The sequence below is a fragment of the Rhinoderma darwinii genome, chromosome 1 (genome assembly GCF_050947455.1).
Source record: "Rhinoderma darwinii isolate aRhiDar2 chromosome 1, aRhiDar2.hap1, whole genome shotgun sequence".
Taxonomy (NCBI): Eukaryota; Metazoa; Chordata; class Amphibia; order Anura; family Rhinodermatidae; genus Rhinoderma; species Rhinoderma darwinii.
This window is the reverse complement of record NC_134687.1, coordinates 243680916-243698586: the sequence shown is the minus strand read 5'-3', so window position 1 is coordinate 243698586 and position 17671 is coordinate 243680916. Positions and strand designations below refer to the sequence as shown.

Here is a 17671-nt window from a genome sequence, read left to right as displayed (position 1 = left end):
TGTTTTTAAGGGAAAACAGCTCCGAATTTTCAGCCGTTTTTTAATCAAACTAGCGTTTTTCACGGCCGTTTTTGGAGCTGTTTTTCTATAGAGTCAATGAAAACAGCTCCAAGAACGGCTCAAGAAGTGACATGCACTTCTTTTTAGGGGGCGTCTTTTTACGCACCGTTTTATGAAAATGAGTAGTAAAAATGCCCCTTCGGAACAGAACGCCGTATTTCCCATTGAAATCAATGGGCAGATGTTTGGAGGTGTTCAGTCTCCGTATTTTCAGCCGGCATTTACGGCCCGAAAAATGCCTGAAAATAGCCAGCGTGAACATACCCTCAAAAAGAAGTGCATGTCACTTCTTTAGCCATTTTTCATGGTCTCAATGGAAAAACGGCCGTAAAAAAACCCATCAAAAAAACGCTTGATGCATAAAAAAAGGCTGAAAATCAGAGGCTGTTTTCCCTTGAACACAGCTCTGTATTTTAAGTATTCAGTATTAGGCTGGGTTCACACAATCTATTTTCAGACATAATGGAAGCGTTTTACGCCTCGAATTACGTCTGAAAAAACGGCTCCAATACGTCGGTAAACATCTGCCCATTACTTTCAATGGGCTTTACGATGTACTGTGCCGACAACCTGTCATCTTACGCGTCGCTGTCAAAAGACGGCGCGTAAAATTACAGCCTCGTCAAAGAATGCTCCATTTGCAGCAATTACAGCATTGCAGACCTTTGGCATTCTAGCTGTTAATTTGCTGAGGTAATCGGGAGAAATTTCACCCCATGCTTCCAGAAGCCCCTCCCACAAGTTGGATTGGCTTGATGGGCACTTCTTGCGTACCATACGGTCAAGCTGCTCCCACAACAGCTCTATGGGGTTGAGATCTGGTGACTGCGCTGGCCACTCCATTACAGATAGAATACCAGCTGCCTACTTCTTCCCTAAATAGTTCTTGCATAATTTGGAGGTGTGCTTTGGGTCATTGTCCTGTTGTAGGATGAAATTGGCTCCAATCAAGCGCTGTCCACAGGGTATGGCATGGCGTGGCAAAATGGAGTTATAGCCTTCCTTATTCAAAATCACTTTTACCTTGTACAAATCTCCCACTTTACCAGCAACAAAGCAACCCCAGACCATCACATTACCTCCACCATGCTTGACAGATGGCGTCAGGCACTCTTCCAGCATCTTTTCAGTTGTTCTGCGTCTCACAAATGTTCTTCTGTGTGATCCAAACACCTCAAACTTCGATTCGTCTGTCCATAACACTTTTTTCCAATCTTCCTCTGTCCAATGTCTGTGTGCTTTTGCCCATATTAATCTTTTCCTTTTATTAGCCAGTCTCAGATATGGCTTTTTCTTTGCCACTCTGCCCTGAAGGCCAGCATCCCGGAGTCGCCCCTTCACTGTAGACGTTGACACTGGCGTTTTGCGGGTACTATTTAATGAAACTGCCAGTTGAGGACCTGTGAGGCGTCTATTTCTCAAACTAGAGACTCTAATGTACTTGTCTTGTTGCTCAGTTGTGCAGCGGGGCCTCCCACTTCTCTTTCTACTCTGGTTAGAGCCTGTTTGTGCTGTCCTCTGAAGGGAGTAGTACACACCGTTGTAGGAAATCTTCAGTTTCTTGGCAATTTCTCGCATGGAATAGCCTTCATTTCTAAGAACAAGAATAGACTGTCGAGTTTCACATGAAAGCTCTCTTTTTCTAGCCATTATGATAGTTTAATCGAACACACAAATGTAATGCTCCAGATTCTCAACTAGCTCAAAGGAAGGTCAGTTTTATAGCTCCTCTAAACAGCAAAACTGTTTACAGCGGTGCTAACATAATTGCCCAAGGGTTTTCAAGTGTTTTCTAATCATCTATTAGCCTTCTAACACAGTTAGCAAACACAATGTACCATTAGAACACTGGAGTGATGGTTGCTGGAAATGGGCCTCTATACACCTATGTAGATATTGCATTAAAAACCAGACGTTTGCAGCTAGAATAGTCATTTACCCCATTAACAATGTATAGAGTGTATTTCTGATTAATTTAATGTTATCTTCATTGAAAAAAACTGTGCTTTTCTTTCAAAAATAAGGACATTTCTAAGTGACCCTAAACTTTTGACCGGTAGTGTACCCTTAGGGTATGTTCACACGCAAACTCAAAAACATCTGAAAATACGGAGCTGTTTGCCAGGGAAAACAGCTCCTGATTTTCAGATGTTTTTTAGCAACTCGTGTTTTTTGCTGCGTTTTTTACGGCCGTGTTTGGAGCTATTTTTCTATAGTGTCTATGTAAAACAGCTCCAAAAACGTTCCAAGAAGTGACCTGCACTTCTTTTTCGCAGCCGTTTTTTTACACGGCCGTTTTTCAAAACGGCCGCATAAAACAACGGGCCGTCGGAACAGAATGCAGTTTTTCCCATTGAAATCAATGGGCAGATATTTGAAGGGGTTCTGCTTCCGATTTTTAGGCCGTTTTTCAATGGTAATGCAAACGGAAACTATGGTTGATTGGTTCCCCTGACGGAAAGTTCTGACGGAAACCGAACACTGATGTGTACAGGCCCTAAAGGCTAGGTACACCTTTGAAATCTTTTTTTTATTCATAGCAGTTGTATCTTGCACTGAGACCTGAATCCGTCAGGTCAGTGGGACTGATAGGTCGTGTGACAGCGAGTCCTGCGTGGATCCACCTGTTATAAATAAAATCTAAGTTATGAACTTAGATGTGACCTGCTGACACTGAAACCGCTGACCTGACAGATTCAGGTTTCAGCGCTAGGTACAGCTGTTCTGTATACAGGAATTTTTCTCCAGATCCAATGACTCATCGGAGACATGTCCGTCAAGTTTTTCTGCGGTTAAGGGAGAATCGCCTGTATGCCAAGTTGGAGAAGTGCGTGTTTGAGAAAGATGCTCTACCTTTCCTGGGCTACATCATCTCTAATTAAGGTCTCAAGATGGATCTTGAAAAGGTAAAGTCCGTCCTGGAAGAGGGCCATACAGTGTTGCCTGGGATTCGCCAATTTCTACAGACAGTTCATTCCAAACTTCTCACTGACATCTCCTATCTCTACCCTCACCAAGAAAGGCATGAACGCCAAGGTGTGGACTCCAGAAGCAGAGACCGCATTTAAAAGCCTGAAGAGTGCCTTCACGTTAGCCTCTATCCTCCATCATCCAGATGTTTCTCGACCGTTCTCGTTGGAGGTGAACGCCTCCTCTGTCGGTGCTGGTGCACTCCTGTTCCAGAGAGGTTCCAAGGGCAAGTGGTATGTGGCTTACTCTAAGCTCTTCTCCTCCGCAGAACGCAACTACTCGATTGGGGATCGGGAGTTACTGGCCATCAAATTGGCTCTGCAGGAATGGAGACATGTATTAGAGGGCGCAGTTCATCCTATCTTGATATTTACAGACCACAAGAACCTCACTTATCTCCAGACGTCCCAATGACAGAATCCCCTGTTCTTTGCCCGGTTCCAGTTTGAGCTCCACTAATATCCGGCCAACAAGAATGTGAGGGCCGATTCCTTGTCCAGGTCATTCGAAACAGAGGACACAATGGAGTCTCCACAGAGTATCATTAACCCGTCCTGCATCATCCCTGTCAACCCTCTGCAAGTTAGAGACATTCCCCCGGGGAAGACTTTTGTGCGTCTGGCTGACAGAAAAAGAATCCTCCACTGGGGCACAGTTCCAAATTGGCAGGTCACGCGGGTGTCCATAAGACCCGAGGCCTGATTGCTCGTCAGTTTTGGTGGCCCACGCTGCCCAAAGACATCACAGACTTTGTCTCCTCCTGCACGGTGTGCGCAGCAAATAGTATTGCCCATTCCAAACCGGCGTACATGCTCCAACCGCTGCCTGCGCCCGATGCCCCCTGGCAACATATTGCTATGGACTTTGTCACGGACCTGCCTCTCTCTGCTGGTTGCAGTACGGTCTGGGTGGTGGTGGACCGATTCTCCAAGGTGGCTCATTTTGTTCCACTGACCGGCCTACTGTCCGATTCCCGACTGGCCAATCTCTTCGTCCAACACATCTTCCGTCTGCACGGCTTGCTTATACATATTGTGTCGGATCGGGGGTTTCAGTTCACCTCTAAGTTCTGGAGAGCCCTCTGCGTACTCCTCGTGTGAAGTTGCACTTTTCCTCTGCCTACCATCCCCAGTCCAATGGTCAAGTCGAGAGAATAAACCAGATTATGGAGAACTATCTACGACACTTTATCTCCAGGCAGCATGATGACTGGGTGCAGCTGCTTCCTTGGGCTGAGTTCCCCTACAACCACACTAGTGAGTCCACCAATAAAAGTCCATTCTTCATAGTCTATGGCCAACACCCTCGAATACCTCTGCCTGTTTCCACTACGTCCTTCATTCTCAATGTAAATGACAACTGGATGTGAGTAACCCTCCAACAGATGTCTCCACTCTTCTAGAGCCAGCTTGATGGCTAGGAGCTCACGGTCACCAATGAAATAGTTCCTCTCTGCATCAGAGAAGAGTATGGCGAAAAAACCACAGGCATCAACCTCCAACGAGAAACTGCTGGGAGACATCTGGATGATGTAGAATGGAGGCAGAAGTGAAGGAATTTTTTTAACTCTGTGAATGCAGATTTGGCTCCCGAGGTTCAATTCTTTGCATTCGCCCCCTTTTTGGTAAGGGCAGAGATGGGAGCAGTAAGCGAAGAAAAATTAGGGCTGAACTGACGTTAGAAATTTGTAAAGACCAGAAACTTTTGTGTAGCACGGAGACTTTGAGGACAAGGCCAATCAAGAACGGACTTTACTTTTTGTGGATCCATATGGAGTCCATGATCCCAAAAAATATAACCCAGGAAGGGCTTCTTTTCAAAGGTGCATTTTTCCAGTTTGGCAAAAAGGTAACCTCGACAGGACTCGGCGTACATGCTTCCAGGCTGTGTCATCAGATCGGGTGAGTAGATCAAGATGTCATCCAGATAAACCCCCATGCAGACATACAATAGATATTGGAATATGTCATTCACAAATTCCTGGAACACAGCTGAAGCATTACATAACCCGAAGGGCATCATGAGACACTCATAGTGACCGTCTCTGGTGTTGAACGCAGTCTTCCATTTGTCACCTTTACGGATACGTATCAAGTTAAAGTTCCACGAAGATCCTGCTTAGTGAAAATCTTGGCTCCGCGAATCTGGTCAAAGAGCTCAAAGATCAGCGGTAAGAGGTACTTGTTTTTAACTGTGATTTTATTCAAACTAGTCTATGTAAGGCCGGAGGTATCCATCTTTTTTCTCAACAAAGAAAAATTTGGCTCTGGCCGGAGATTGACTTTCTAATAAACCCCCTCTTGAGATTCTCCTTGATATAAGCCGACATGGCTTGGGTGTCGCGTAGAGAGAGAGAGGATATACCCGTCCACGAGGAGGTGAAGTTCCAGGAAGTATGGACGATGTGGCGGTAGGGTCTCAGCCTCCTTCTTGCTGAACATGTCTGCATAGCAGGCATAATGCAGAGGTAGACCAGGAAGAGATTGAGACACTGGAGGTCGGACAGGACGAACCACAGTCAGACAGTTGAAGTGGCAGGCAGGTCCCCACTGAAGAATTTCTCCAGAATCCCAATCAAGCACAGGAGCGTGCTTGCGAAGCCAGGGTATTCCCAGCAAAATTGGATTAATAGCCAAAGGCAAGACGTTGAAGGCTAGTGGAGACGCTCTACTAAGGCCTGGTGTATGAAGTTCCCGGCCGCTCCAGAATCCAAATATCCTGGGACAGAATGTGAGGCACTAGCCAGCATAGAGATCGTAATCGAGAGTTTAGGCGAGAATTTTATAGAAGACATAGGTTCACCTAGGGTAGTCTCTCCTATTAACCCTAGGTGCTGGAGTTTCCGAGGACACTGCCGCACAAAATGACCCATCCACAGTACTGGAATAGGTTAGCTGCACCTCTGTGCTGCCGCTCTCTTGGTCTGATAATCTGATCCGATCAACCTGCACAGTTTCTTCAGAGATAGTAGCAGCAGGAAGTAGCAGGGGTCTCTGAAAATTAGGCACCAGTCTAGAGGGCTTCCTCTCTCGGAGGGCTTCCTGAGAGCGTTCTCGGAACCTTAGGTATATGGGGGTAGCCAAGCGAATCAGGGCATTCAGAGTGGAAGGGAGATCACGACCTGCCAGCTCATCTTTAATCCTACTAGCTAAACCTTGCTAGAAGGTTGCTACTAGGGCCCCATTGATCCAAGCAAGTTCTGCTGCGAGAGTCCGAAATTGTTTGGCATATTCTCCTACCATTGAACCAACTTAACGAAGGGAAGCGGCGGCAGAAGATGCACGGCCAGGTTCCTCGGAGAGGGTGCGGAATGTTTTCAGGAAGTACTAAAGATTAGTGGACTCCGGTACTTTATGTTCCCAGAGGGGATACGCCCATGCCAAGGGCTTGTCAGAGAACAGGGAGATGATGATGAAGGCTATTTTCCTCTGGTCAGACGGAAACAGATGAGAAGGCAGGTGAAAGTGGATCTTACATAGATTGAGGAAGCCTCGACAGGTTTTGGGGCCCCCATCATAGGAGAGTGGAAGTGGCAATTGAATTCCGGCTCCAGAGCTGACTGGAACTATGGCTAGTTGAGGGGTAGCTGGGGGTACCACTTGTGGAGCTGCCAGAGTAGCAACAAGATCGATGTCCAGGCGACTAGCGATGGAATTCAACACTTGCAACAACTGATCCTGGCGTGATTGGAGATCTCGCATTTATTCTTGCATTGCTTGAACTGCCGTCTTGGGTTGACCATTTGGATCCATGGCCTGAGCAAACGGTAAAGTCCACCGGGGCTGTGGACCCACTGGGCCACTCTGCCATAATGGAGTAGCAGGTGGTCAAACAATATAGGACAGTCACTGGTCGGTGGTACCTGGATGGCCGGCTGGTGCCAGATTATCGGGGGCTGGCTTGTGCTGGATTATCGGTATGTGGCTTGTGCTGGTTTATCGGTAGCTGACTTGTGCTGGGTTATCTGAAACTGGTTTGTGCTGGATTAACGGAAGCAGAACTTTTCTCTGACACTGGATACAGATACTGGACTTGTCATGGCTACTGGACTTGACGCGGATACTGAAGTCGTCACGGACACTGGACACGGATACGGAAATCAGTAACAGACTACGGAACCTTTGTAGACTAACACTAGATTAGCAACATGCTCAGGCCCTGAGGAACTGGGCAGAGTTCCTTATAAAGTCTAGGATGTGCTGAGATGGGTTGGTTGCAATATTCCTGGTGCATGCACTGGCCCTTTCAGAATGGGGATGAGCGCGCGCGCACGTAGGGTACAGAGCGGTGGAGAGAGCAGAGCTCGCCGGCGGGCTGCGATCCGAACAGATTCAGCTAATGAATTTACAAGAAAACCTGTGGCCTGTAATAATAAAGGAAGAGAGGTTAAGATAACTGCATTTGCCGTATCTTCCACAAAATGGACCTCTAACTGGTTTAACCATCGGAACAAGGATCTAGCAACACAGGTAGAAGTCATGTTGGCTTTCAGGAGAACTTCCGAAGTATCCCAGGACTTCCTAAGTAGGCTATCATGTTTTTAGCTGAGAGACGTCTTCAAATGGGAGAATGCTTTTCTATCCCACTTTTGCTACTTGGTCATCAACATTGGAGGATTCATCCCAAGTAGACATAAACTCTTTATCAAAAGGAAAACGTTCCTTCATTTCTCTAGAAATACTCAATTTCTTTTTAGGGTCCAACCATTCATTTTTTAATTATGAACTGGAAAATCTATTTTTTTCTTTTCCCCCAGACCAGCAAACATTTCAACCTGAACGGTTTTTACTTCTTGTATTTCTTAAATACCCAGAGTTGTTCTTATGGCCTGAAGAAGTTAATTTATGAATTCTGAGCCTGTGCTGATTGAGAAATTTCTCCTTCCTCCAAAACCTCAGTCACAGTGGAAGCTAGGTCTCGTTCGGACTCCGAGGATAACTGTTCCAGGCAGTGGCGTAACTACCACTGTAGCAGCCATTGCGGCTGCTACAAGGCCTGCGGCGTGAAGGGTCCCGTGGGCACGGGCCCCCCCATGCCCGGTGGCACCGCTATGGCTGATACAGTGGTAGCGACGCCACATTTAATAATTAGTATCTGCATCTTAAGGACGCAGATACTATTGAACACTATGGCGGAGCAGGGAGATATCAACCTGCTCTGCCATTTACTAGGCTACAAGTCACGTTCGGCCTGTAGCCTATCAGGCGCATGGTCAGGATCCCTGCATAGGCCGGCATGATGACTTCACTCGATCACGCCGGCCTACGCATATATAGGTGAGTATAAAGGTGAGTATAAAGTTTTTTGTTTTATTTGTTTGGGGGAGGGGGGCTGTATGGCACTATCTACAGGGGGTGCTGTAAGGCACTATCTACAGGGCGGCTGTATGGCACTATCTACAAGATGGAGGTGGGGGCGCTATCGACGGGGGCTGTATGGCACTATTTACAAGGGGGAGGTGGGGGCGCTATCTACAGGGGGCTGTGTGGCACTATCTACAGGGGGCTTTATGGCACTATCTACAAGGGGGAGATGGGGGCGCTATTTACAAGAGGGATGTATGGCACTATCTACAAGGAGGAGGTGGGGGCACTATCTACAAGTGGGAGCTGTATGTCAACTGTCTACAAGGGGGAGGGGGCACTATCTACAGGAGGGAATGGTGGCACTATCTACAGGGTGCTGTATGTCAGAATCCACAGGGGGGCACTATCTACAAGGGGGGCTGTGTGTGGCACTTAGGGGAGGGGGGACCCAGTCAAAAGTTTGCTATTGGGCCCAGTCTTTCCTAGTTATGCCCCTGGTTCCAGGACATCTATCTTCCTCTTTTTTTTTAAGGGGATGGGCCTGGTGTGTCCTTCTGAACAGATAGGATGTCATAGATGATTGAATCTCATGACAGACTAGGGATTTTATCTCATCCATGAGAGAGGGTTGTTCTTCATTAGGAATCCTTTTTGTACAGGGCTGACAGAGGGGTTTCTTATGAATTGAGGGAAGTTTAATTGCACGTATAGCACACCTGCAGACATTTCTCCCATTGGATCTAGATTTATGTGCCCCATCCTTTTCTCCCCAGGAAACACAAGGGAGAGAAGAATGAAAAGGGAACCCCCAATAAAGAAATACTGGACCCACCCCTTTGACCAGCACTTACTGGGCCAGGGATTGCGCTGGGCTCAGCAGATTCAGAGCGGATAGCATCATCAGACATAATGGAAGCATAAACTTGTCCTACCTTAGGCAATGGAATCTCAGATCGGGTGGCAGATAAGGGGTGTCACCGGGATTGCGCGATGTCCTCATCCAATGTGAGGCCTCCTCCTCCAGAAGGCCCACATTAGCAGAAGGCCTTAGTATCCAATTCTGTAATAGGCTTTGTCCAGTGAATGGCAGCAGCATCTTCCATTCAATAACCGGTAAACGCTGCTCACAGCAACCATAGATTGACTTCCGGGTAAACCAGAAGTCCAGAGCCACGTGAGACGCGACACTGTGGCGTAAGCGTGCACTCACATTTGTTCCAAAGACCGGAAGTACTAGTGTGGACCGCACGCTCCATGGATAGCAGAAGGGGGAGAAGGCGGCTGGGGACCAAAGGAACGAAGCCAGCCTGAACCACATCCAACATTACTGGTGTGCCGGAGGATGGGATCTGCGAGCAGATGCAGTAACAGGGGAGGAAGGAACATGTCGATCGACCACCACTGCCTGGTAAAAGAATAAATCTACAGCTAAATCTTCACCGACCATGTCTAGCCTCTCTGTCTAAAGGAACAGGAAAACTCTGATATGCTGGGGGAGGTGGTGCCTTTTTAACTCTCTGTTTCCTATCCCTATTTAGACATGAAGTCAACCTCCCGTGTGCTGTCATGGAGGATAATTGGGCAAAAATAGTTTTCAGTAGTGAACCAAATAAAAATCTATATTAAAAGTTAAAAAAAAAAAACTTTTCCCATTTTTAAATTAAAAAGTTGTTGTTGTTTGGTCACCCTCGCTCCCCAAAAAAAATATAATAAAATGTGATCAAACAGTCTCCTGTACCATGGAATGGTATCAATAAAAACTGCAGCTCGCCCGCAAAAAATAAGCCCTGACACCTCTCAATCGACGGAAAAAGAAAAAAGTTATGGCTCTCAGAATATGGAGACACAAAACTATTATTTATTGTTTTTAACAAGCCCTCATAGGGCTATATCCACGAAAAAAGAAAAATGTTATGGCTTTTGGAAGGCAGAGAGGAAAAAACAAAAATGAAAAAATTTAAATTGGCCGTGCCATTGAGGGGTTAATGTTATGACTGAATGTTGTAATATGCCTATACAATGGCATACATCAGACATATACCTCCGGTATACAATGCAAATGCAGTGTGCATAGGACCTAAGTTTTTTTTTACATTTATTAACAATTATGTTAAAAAAAAAAACCTCCTGGTTCTGGGAACCACTTTAAATAGTATATTTCAATAATTAAATGTGTTTTCGGCATTCATTTTTGGAGAAGTAGTTAAACTCAACAGAATCTAATGTATGCTGGGTGCCCGACTGTACAAGGATTGGGTATGCTGGATTTCAACACACGAGATCCTTTGTTCTGCCAGGCAGGGAGATTTTCTAGCTCGACACATAGTTGGTATGTATGGTCAGCTTAAAAGGGTTGTCCCAAATTAACAACTTATCCACTATGCACAGGATAGATAAGTGTTTGATCGCTGGGAGTCTCGCCGCTGAACGCACCGAGTACAGCTCTCCGCCATCTCCGTCAGTCCCATAAAGAATGAATAGAGCGTATGTGTGAACGCCGCTCCATTCAAACAGGGCACTTCAGGCCCATGTTCTCGTGATCGGTCAATAGGTAATAAGTTGTTATGTGGGACCAGCCCTTTAAGGCCCCATGTATATGTAGCGCAATTGTTGCAGATTTTCCATCCAGTTGTCGGGGCAGATAGCGGAAGATAATTGCAGGTAAGTGGATGAGGTTTAAAAAAAATCTCATCCATGTGCCGCTGAACATTTTCCGCTCAGAAATCGAAGCATGCTGCAGATTTTTAAATCCACAGCATTCTCATTTTGTTCTGGATGTTTACTGTGGATTTCACCCTTTTCAACGTCAAAGAGTTAAAATCTGCATTCAACACGTGATGATATGTTGATTCAGTACTAGTATTGCATACATCTACCATAAAATAATGTATACAATAACATACATCAGTGCTGTGTTTTGTCATACCTCTGTACAATAAACATCTGTGGGTATATTATAGTATGGATCTGTATACTACAATATACAGACAAGGTAATATAATGAGGTGCAAAAATGCACAATGATAACACCTAGGTAATTCAATATTTAACCCCTTCCCGACATCCGCCGTATATATACGGCGCACACCGGGTGGGGGAGTATGGAGCGGGCTCACAGGCTGAGCCCGCTCCATAGAGCAAGTGTGTTGGCTGTGTGTTACAGCCGACACTTCCGGGTAACTAACAGGATCCCGCTCGAGCGCGATCCCGCTTGTTTAACCCGTTAAATGCCACGGTCAATAGCGACCGCGGCATTTAAATGACTAAAAACAGGGGGCGACCACCTGTAATGTTCCAATGGCCCCCCCCCCCCCCCGCGGCGAGATCGGAGTGTGCCGTTGGTTGGCATGGCAGCCTGGGGGCCTGATGAAGGCCCCCAGGTCCGCCATCTTTGTACTCCTATAAAGGGGGACAATTAAAGAACAGTGAAATAAAGTTTTTTTATTAAATAAAAAAAAAATTAAGAGTTAAAAAAAAAACAACATTTTCCCTCAAACACAATGCAAAAAAAAACAAAAACAGATAACATAACTGGTATCGACGCATCCGTAAAAGTCGTAACTATTACAATATATCATTATATCATCAGCCAAGGTCTGAACATGTAGGACCCCTAGATAGTGGTAATGGGGAGTTGGTCACAGGGGATCAAGAGAAGGCAGAGTTACTAAATGGGTTCTTTAGCTCTGTATATACAACAGAAGAAAGAGCAGCAGATATAGCCGGTGCCAGTGCTGTTAATATATCAGTTGATATACTGAATTGGATGAATGTAGATATGGTACAAGCTAAATTAAATAAAATAAACGTACACAAGGCCCCGGCACCAGATGGGTTACACCCTCGAATTCTTAAAGAGCTTAGTTCAGTTATTTCTGTCCCCCTTTTCATAATATTCAGAGATGCTCTAGTGACTGGTATAGTGCCAAGGGACTGGCGCAGGGCAAATGTGGTGCCTATTTTCAAAAAGGGCTCTAGGTGAGGGGATATTGAGGGACTATATACAGGATTATGTGACAAAAAATAGTATTATAAGTGACAGCCAGCACGGTTTTACTAAGGACAGAAGTTGTCAAACTAACCTGATCTGTTTTTATGAAGAGGTGAGCAGAAGCCTAGACAGAGGGGCCGCTGTGGATATAGTGTTTTTGGACTTTGCAAAGGCATTTGACACTGTCCCCCATAGACGCCTAATGGGTAAATTAAGGACTATAGGCTTAGAAAATATAGTTTGTAATTGGATTGAGAATTGGCTCAAGGACCGTATCCAGAGAGTTGTGGTCAATGATTCCTACTCTGAATGGTCCCCGGTAATAAGTGGTGTACCCCAGGGTTCAGTGCTGGGACCACTATTATTCAACTTATTTATTAATGATATAGAGGATGGGATTAATAGCACTATTTCTATTTTTGCAGATGACACCAAGCTATGTAATATAGTTCAGTCTTTGGAAGATGTTCGTGAATTGCAAGCAGATTTAAACAAACTAAGTGTTTGGGCATCCAGTTGGCAAATGAAGTTTAATGTAGATAAATGTAAAGTTATGCACCTGGGTACCAACAACCTGCATGCAACATATGTCCTAAGGGGAGCTACACGGGGGGAGTCACTTGTTGAGAAGGATCTGGGTGTACTTGTAAATCATAAACTAAATAACAGCATGCAGTGTCAATCAGCTGCTTCAAAGGCCAGCAGGATATTGTCGTGTATTAAAAGAGGCATGGACTCGCGGGACAGGGATGTAATATTACCACTTTACAAAGCATTAGTGAGGCCTCATCTAGAATATGCAGTTCAGTTCTGGGCTCCAGTTCATAGAAAGGATGCCCTGGAGTTGGAAAAAATACAAAGAAGAGCAACAAAGCTAATTAGGGGCATGGAGAATCGAAGTTATGAGGAAAGATTAAAAGAATTAAACCTATTTAGCCTTGAAAAAAGACGACTAAGGGGGGACATGATTAATTTATATAAATATATTAATGGCACATACAAAAAATATGGTGAAATCCTGTTCCATGTAAAACCCCCTCAAAAAACAAGGGGGCACTCCCTCCGTCTGGAGAAAAAAAGGTTCAACCTGCAGAGGCGACAAGGCTTCTTTACTGTGAGAACTGTGAATCTATGGAATAGTCTACCGCAGGAGCTGGTCACAGCAGGGACAGTAGATGGCTTTAAAAAAGGGTTAGATAATTTCCTAGAACAAAAAAGTATTAGCTCCTATGTGTAGAAATGTTTCCCTTCCCTTTTCCCGTCCCTTGGTTGAACTTGATGGACATGTGTCTTTTTTCAGCCGTACTAACTATGTAACTATATAGTACACACGGTGAACGCCATAAAAAAATATCAGAATTGCTGTTTTTTGGTCACTTCATCTCCCACAAAAAAATAAATAAAAAGTGATCAAAAAGTCCCATATACCCCAAAATGGTACCAAGATAAACTACAGCTCACCCTGCAAAAAATAAGCCCTCATGCCGCTAAATTCACAGAAAAATAAAAAAGTTATGGCTCTCAGAATATGGCAACAAAACTCAAATTTTATTTTTAACAACCAGTTTTTTCTTTGTAAAAGTAGTAAATCATAAAGCAAACTATAAATTTGATATCACTGTAATCGTATTGACCCGCAGAATAAACTTAACATGTAGTTTTTACCACACGGTGAACGCCGTAAAAACAAAACCACCCAAAAGCTTGAGGAATCGCTGTTTTTTCCAATTCCACCCCACATATAATTTTTTTCTCATTTCCCACTACATTATATGGTACAAAAAAATGGTAATGTTAAAATCTACAACTTGTCCCGCAAAAAACAAGCCCACATACGGCAATATTGATGGAAAAATAAAAAAGCTATGGTATTTGGAATGTGGGGATGAAAAAACAAAAGTGAAAATCCGAAAATTGGCTGCGGCGGGAAAGGGTTAAGGAGTAGTTATCTAGATAGTCCCTGCTCAATATACCCAAAATTGGAAAACCTACAAAATAGAGCCGCACCAGAACATGATCCAATATCCACATCTTTATTAATACAGTACAAGTAGAAAAATCTTCATAGTAATTATTATAAAAACATAGGCCACCATTTTTGCCACATATATACACATGATACTTATCACGTAAAAAGGACCAAGGGCTAACCAAATAGTTATCTGCTAACAGTTTGGTGTATATTTGTATACTCAATATGTTACTTTACCAATATACCCATTGTTTACTCTTATCACGGACTATGGTCGTATGGCACTTTACTGATGATATGAGTGTGATTGAAGCTCTAGGTTCGTGTGTTACTTTTACATGATGACCATCACGTGTATTTGTGTGGTGAAAATGGCAGCCTATGTCTTTATATGCTTTGGTTCAACAATTCCTGAATAGTACATTTTGTAACGTTTCTATTTGTACTATATCTATATAGATGTAGATATTGCATCATGGTCTGATGTGGCTCTTTTTTGTAGGTTTTAAAAAATAGTTATGGCCAACAAACATCGTGCGTATATGTCCTCCTTTTAAAATATTAATATTACTATTTAAATTCGTATTCATGATTTTACACTTGAGGAAAGTGTACTTGCCTTAGTCATGTGATTGACCTTGCTGAATAAAAAATCATTTTCATAAACAAATCTATTCCACGCGATAGTTGTGTTAATGTACTGCAAATAAATTGTTATTTCCGCTAAGAAAAAAATGTATTGTGGAGGTGCCCAGCCTTCCAGCAAACAAGCAGTGCCTACTCACGCATGCATTGTAGTCCACGCCTATTTACAAGTGACCTGGTGCATAAAGTGCATTTGGCGTGACTTGAGAAACAGCCTGGCACCAGCTCATGCCCATTGGCATTTATCCATTTGTCCTTTGGATCTCTGCCTTTTTCTTTCTGTTGTTCTTTCATCTTACCCTAGAAGACAAAACATTAATAATAAAGCATGGTTGTGTCAGAAATGCATTTATTTATTGACTTAATTGGGGAGACACTCTGCTTTTACATTATTGCGTAAGTCTGTATAACAAAAAACAAACATTTCACTAACTTTGTCTTGTTTATAGATGAATTTTAAAGGATAGGGACACCTTTAACATAGAAAACACACGCACGCACGCACACACACACACACACACACACACACACACACACACAAACAAATATATATATATGTTAGTGAAAACCCAGAGTTGAAAGAGTTGCAATGAGGCTGCAATCGCCATTCCTTCATTCATTTCTAGACCCCATGATATGCAGTTTGCAACCTGCTCCTGGTTTCAGACTTTCCTCATGTGGTTGTGTCCTTTTCTCCTCCTACAGTGCATGAGAGAGCTCTTCTCCTTTGTGCTGACACACTGATGCTGAGGAGTGATTTCTACCCACCCTCCCCTGCAGAGTGTTGTGGCCCCTCTCCTGTCCCTCTCTACAATGATAGCCTGTGTCATTCCCCTTCGCTCCCCCTGTGCTTTCTTCGCTTTCCTTACTCTGATACAGTTTAGCCTGTCTGATCTGCTTTCCTTAAAAACTTAAATGTGTTCCCCCTCTCCACACTCTGATCTGTCAACCTCCAACCTCCTTGCTGCTATCTCTAACATGACGTCCGCTCCTAACCGTGCAGTGTGCTGTAGAGTTACGTCAGAATTTGAAGGACAATCAGTTATGTGAAGGAGTTACACAGACTATGTGGAGTTAATAAGACTTTTTAGAATGTTGCTTAATTTTGTATTTAGGAAGCAAATTAACAAAAAAAATGACACTGCAAAGGCGTCCATGAACAAATGATTTTTAACAAATTATTTTAACATTAAAAACAAATGTACATTTTTCTGGAGATTACAGTATAATTGGCATACAGAAGAAAATGGGCTGAGTTCTAATACAGAACCCTAGAATGGGAAGTCTGCTCTTTCCCACCTGCACCCTGAACATTTCAAGAATATGGTTAGTTTGATTGGCCTATGTGAAAGAAATATTGTGGTTTTAGCAAACACATGGTTTTCCTTGTATAATGAAAAGTTATAAAATGTTCCAATATAATTTCTGTATAAATTCCTCTTGGTTTTCAAGATCTCTGCTGGCAGTCATTCAACAGGAACCTTTATTGTTTTATTCCTGTACCTTCATAGTTTACTTTCAGTGAATAAAAATCTGTCCTGGTCATGTGATGGTCACACAGGTAAATGGCTACAGCATGATTATCACAGCTGTTTCTTATAATGAGCTCCGCATCCACGTGTCCCCCACATTTCAGGCATGCGGGAATCACTGGGATAATGTAACTACATGAATTGGTGAGATTAAAAAAAATAATATTTGTATCATTGATTTCTTATAACTATGTATTACTTATATATGTGTGTATGTTTTCATATGAGGGTTTATTAGTTTATATATTGATTACAGGAGAAAACTGATCACTGTACCTATAAGGCTTCGTTCACTTATGTGTCAGGGCTACGTTCCGTCTGAGCTTCCCATCGGAACGGAGCCCTGGCTGACACAAACTGAAACTAAAGGTTTCCGTTTCCATCACCATTGATTTCAATGGTCACGGATCCGGTGCCAATGGTTTCAGTTTGTCTCCGTTGTGCAAGGGTTCCGTCGTTTTAACAGGATGAATACCATAGTTGACTACGTTATTCATCCTGTCAAAAGGACCTTTGGTTTCAGTTTGTGTCAGTCAGGGCTCTGTTTCGATGGCTACATTCACACGACAGTGAAAAATAATGGCCATTAAAAACTGATCAACTGTCAGTTTTTCATGGCCATTTTGCATCAGTGTGTCTCTAAATTTCCATCCATTTCCAGTCCGTCTGTCCATTTTTAATGGCCGTTTGAAATCCGTTTTTTATGGGCGTTAAAAAATAAAATAAAAAAAAGGATGGATTTCATTTGTCAGGTTTTTTTGTCCCAACCCCCTATAAACACTACAGTGCCTATGTAGATAGTGCCACAATGTTCCTGTAGATAGTGCCACAGTGCCCACTGTAGATAATGCCCACATAGTACCACAGTGCCCAAATAGAGCCACAGTGCCCACTGTAGATAGTGCCACAGTGCCCACATATAAAGTACCAGTGCCCACATAGTGCCACAGTGTCTACATATAAAGTGACATAGTGCCCACATATAAAGTGCCAGTGCCTACATAGTGCAATAGTGCCCATTGTAGATAGTGCCACATTGCCCACATAGTACCACAGTGCCCATGTAGATAGCGCCAGTGTCCCCAGTAGATAGTGCCACACCCCCATATAGCACCACACCCCCCTGTAGACAGCAGATCCCTGTAGATGGCACCCCCCTTGTAGATAACACACCCCCTTGTAGATACCACCCCTC

At 43.8% G+C, this 17671-nt stretch overlaps 1 protein-coding gene across 1 annotated transcript in view; it reads right to left on the bottom strand.

Annotated features, from left to right (window-relative positions):
* The window catches only part of ARHGEF18 (Rho/Rac guanine nucleotide exchange factor 18), a 478484-nt gene that overhangs the window by 113855 nt on the left and 346958 nt on the right, over window positions 1–17671 (bottom strand). Inside the window, exon 10 of the mRNA XM_075863189.1 lies at window positions 15085–15244. Within this exon, the coding sequence (XP_075719304.1) occupies window positions 15085–15244 (160 nt within the window). The remainder of the gene's footprint in view (window positions 1–15084; window positions 15245–17671) is intronic.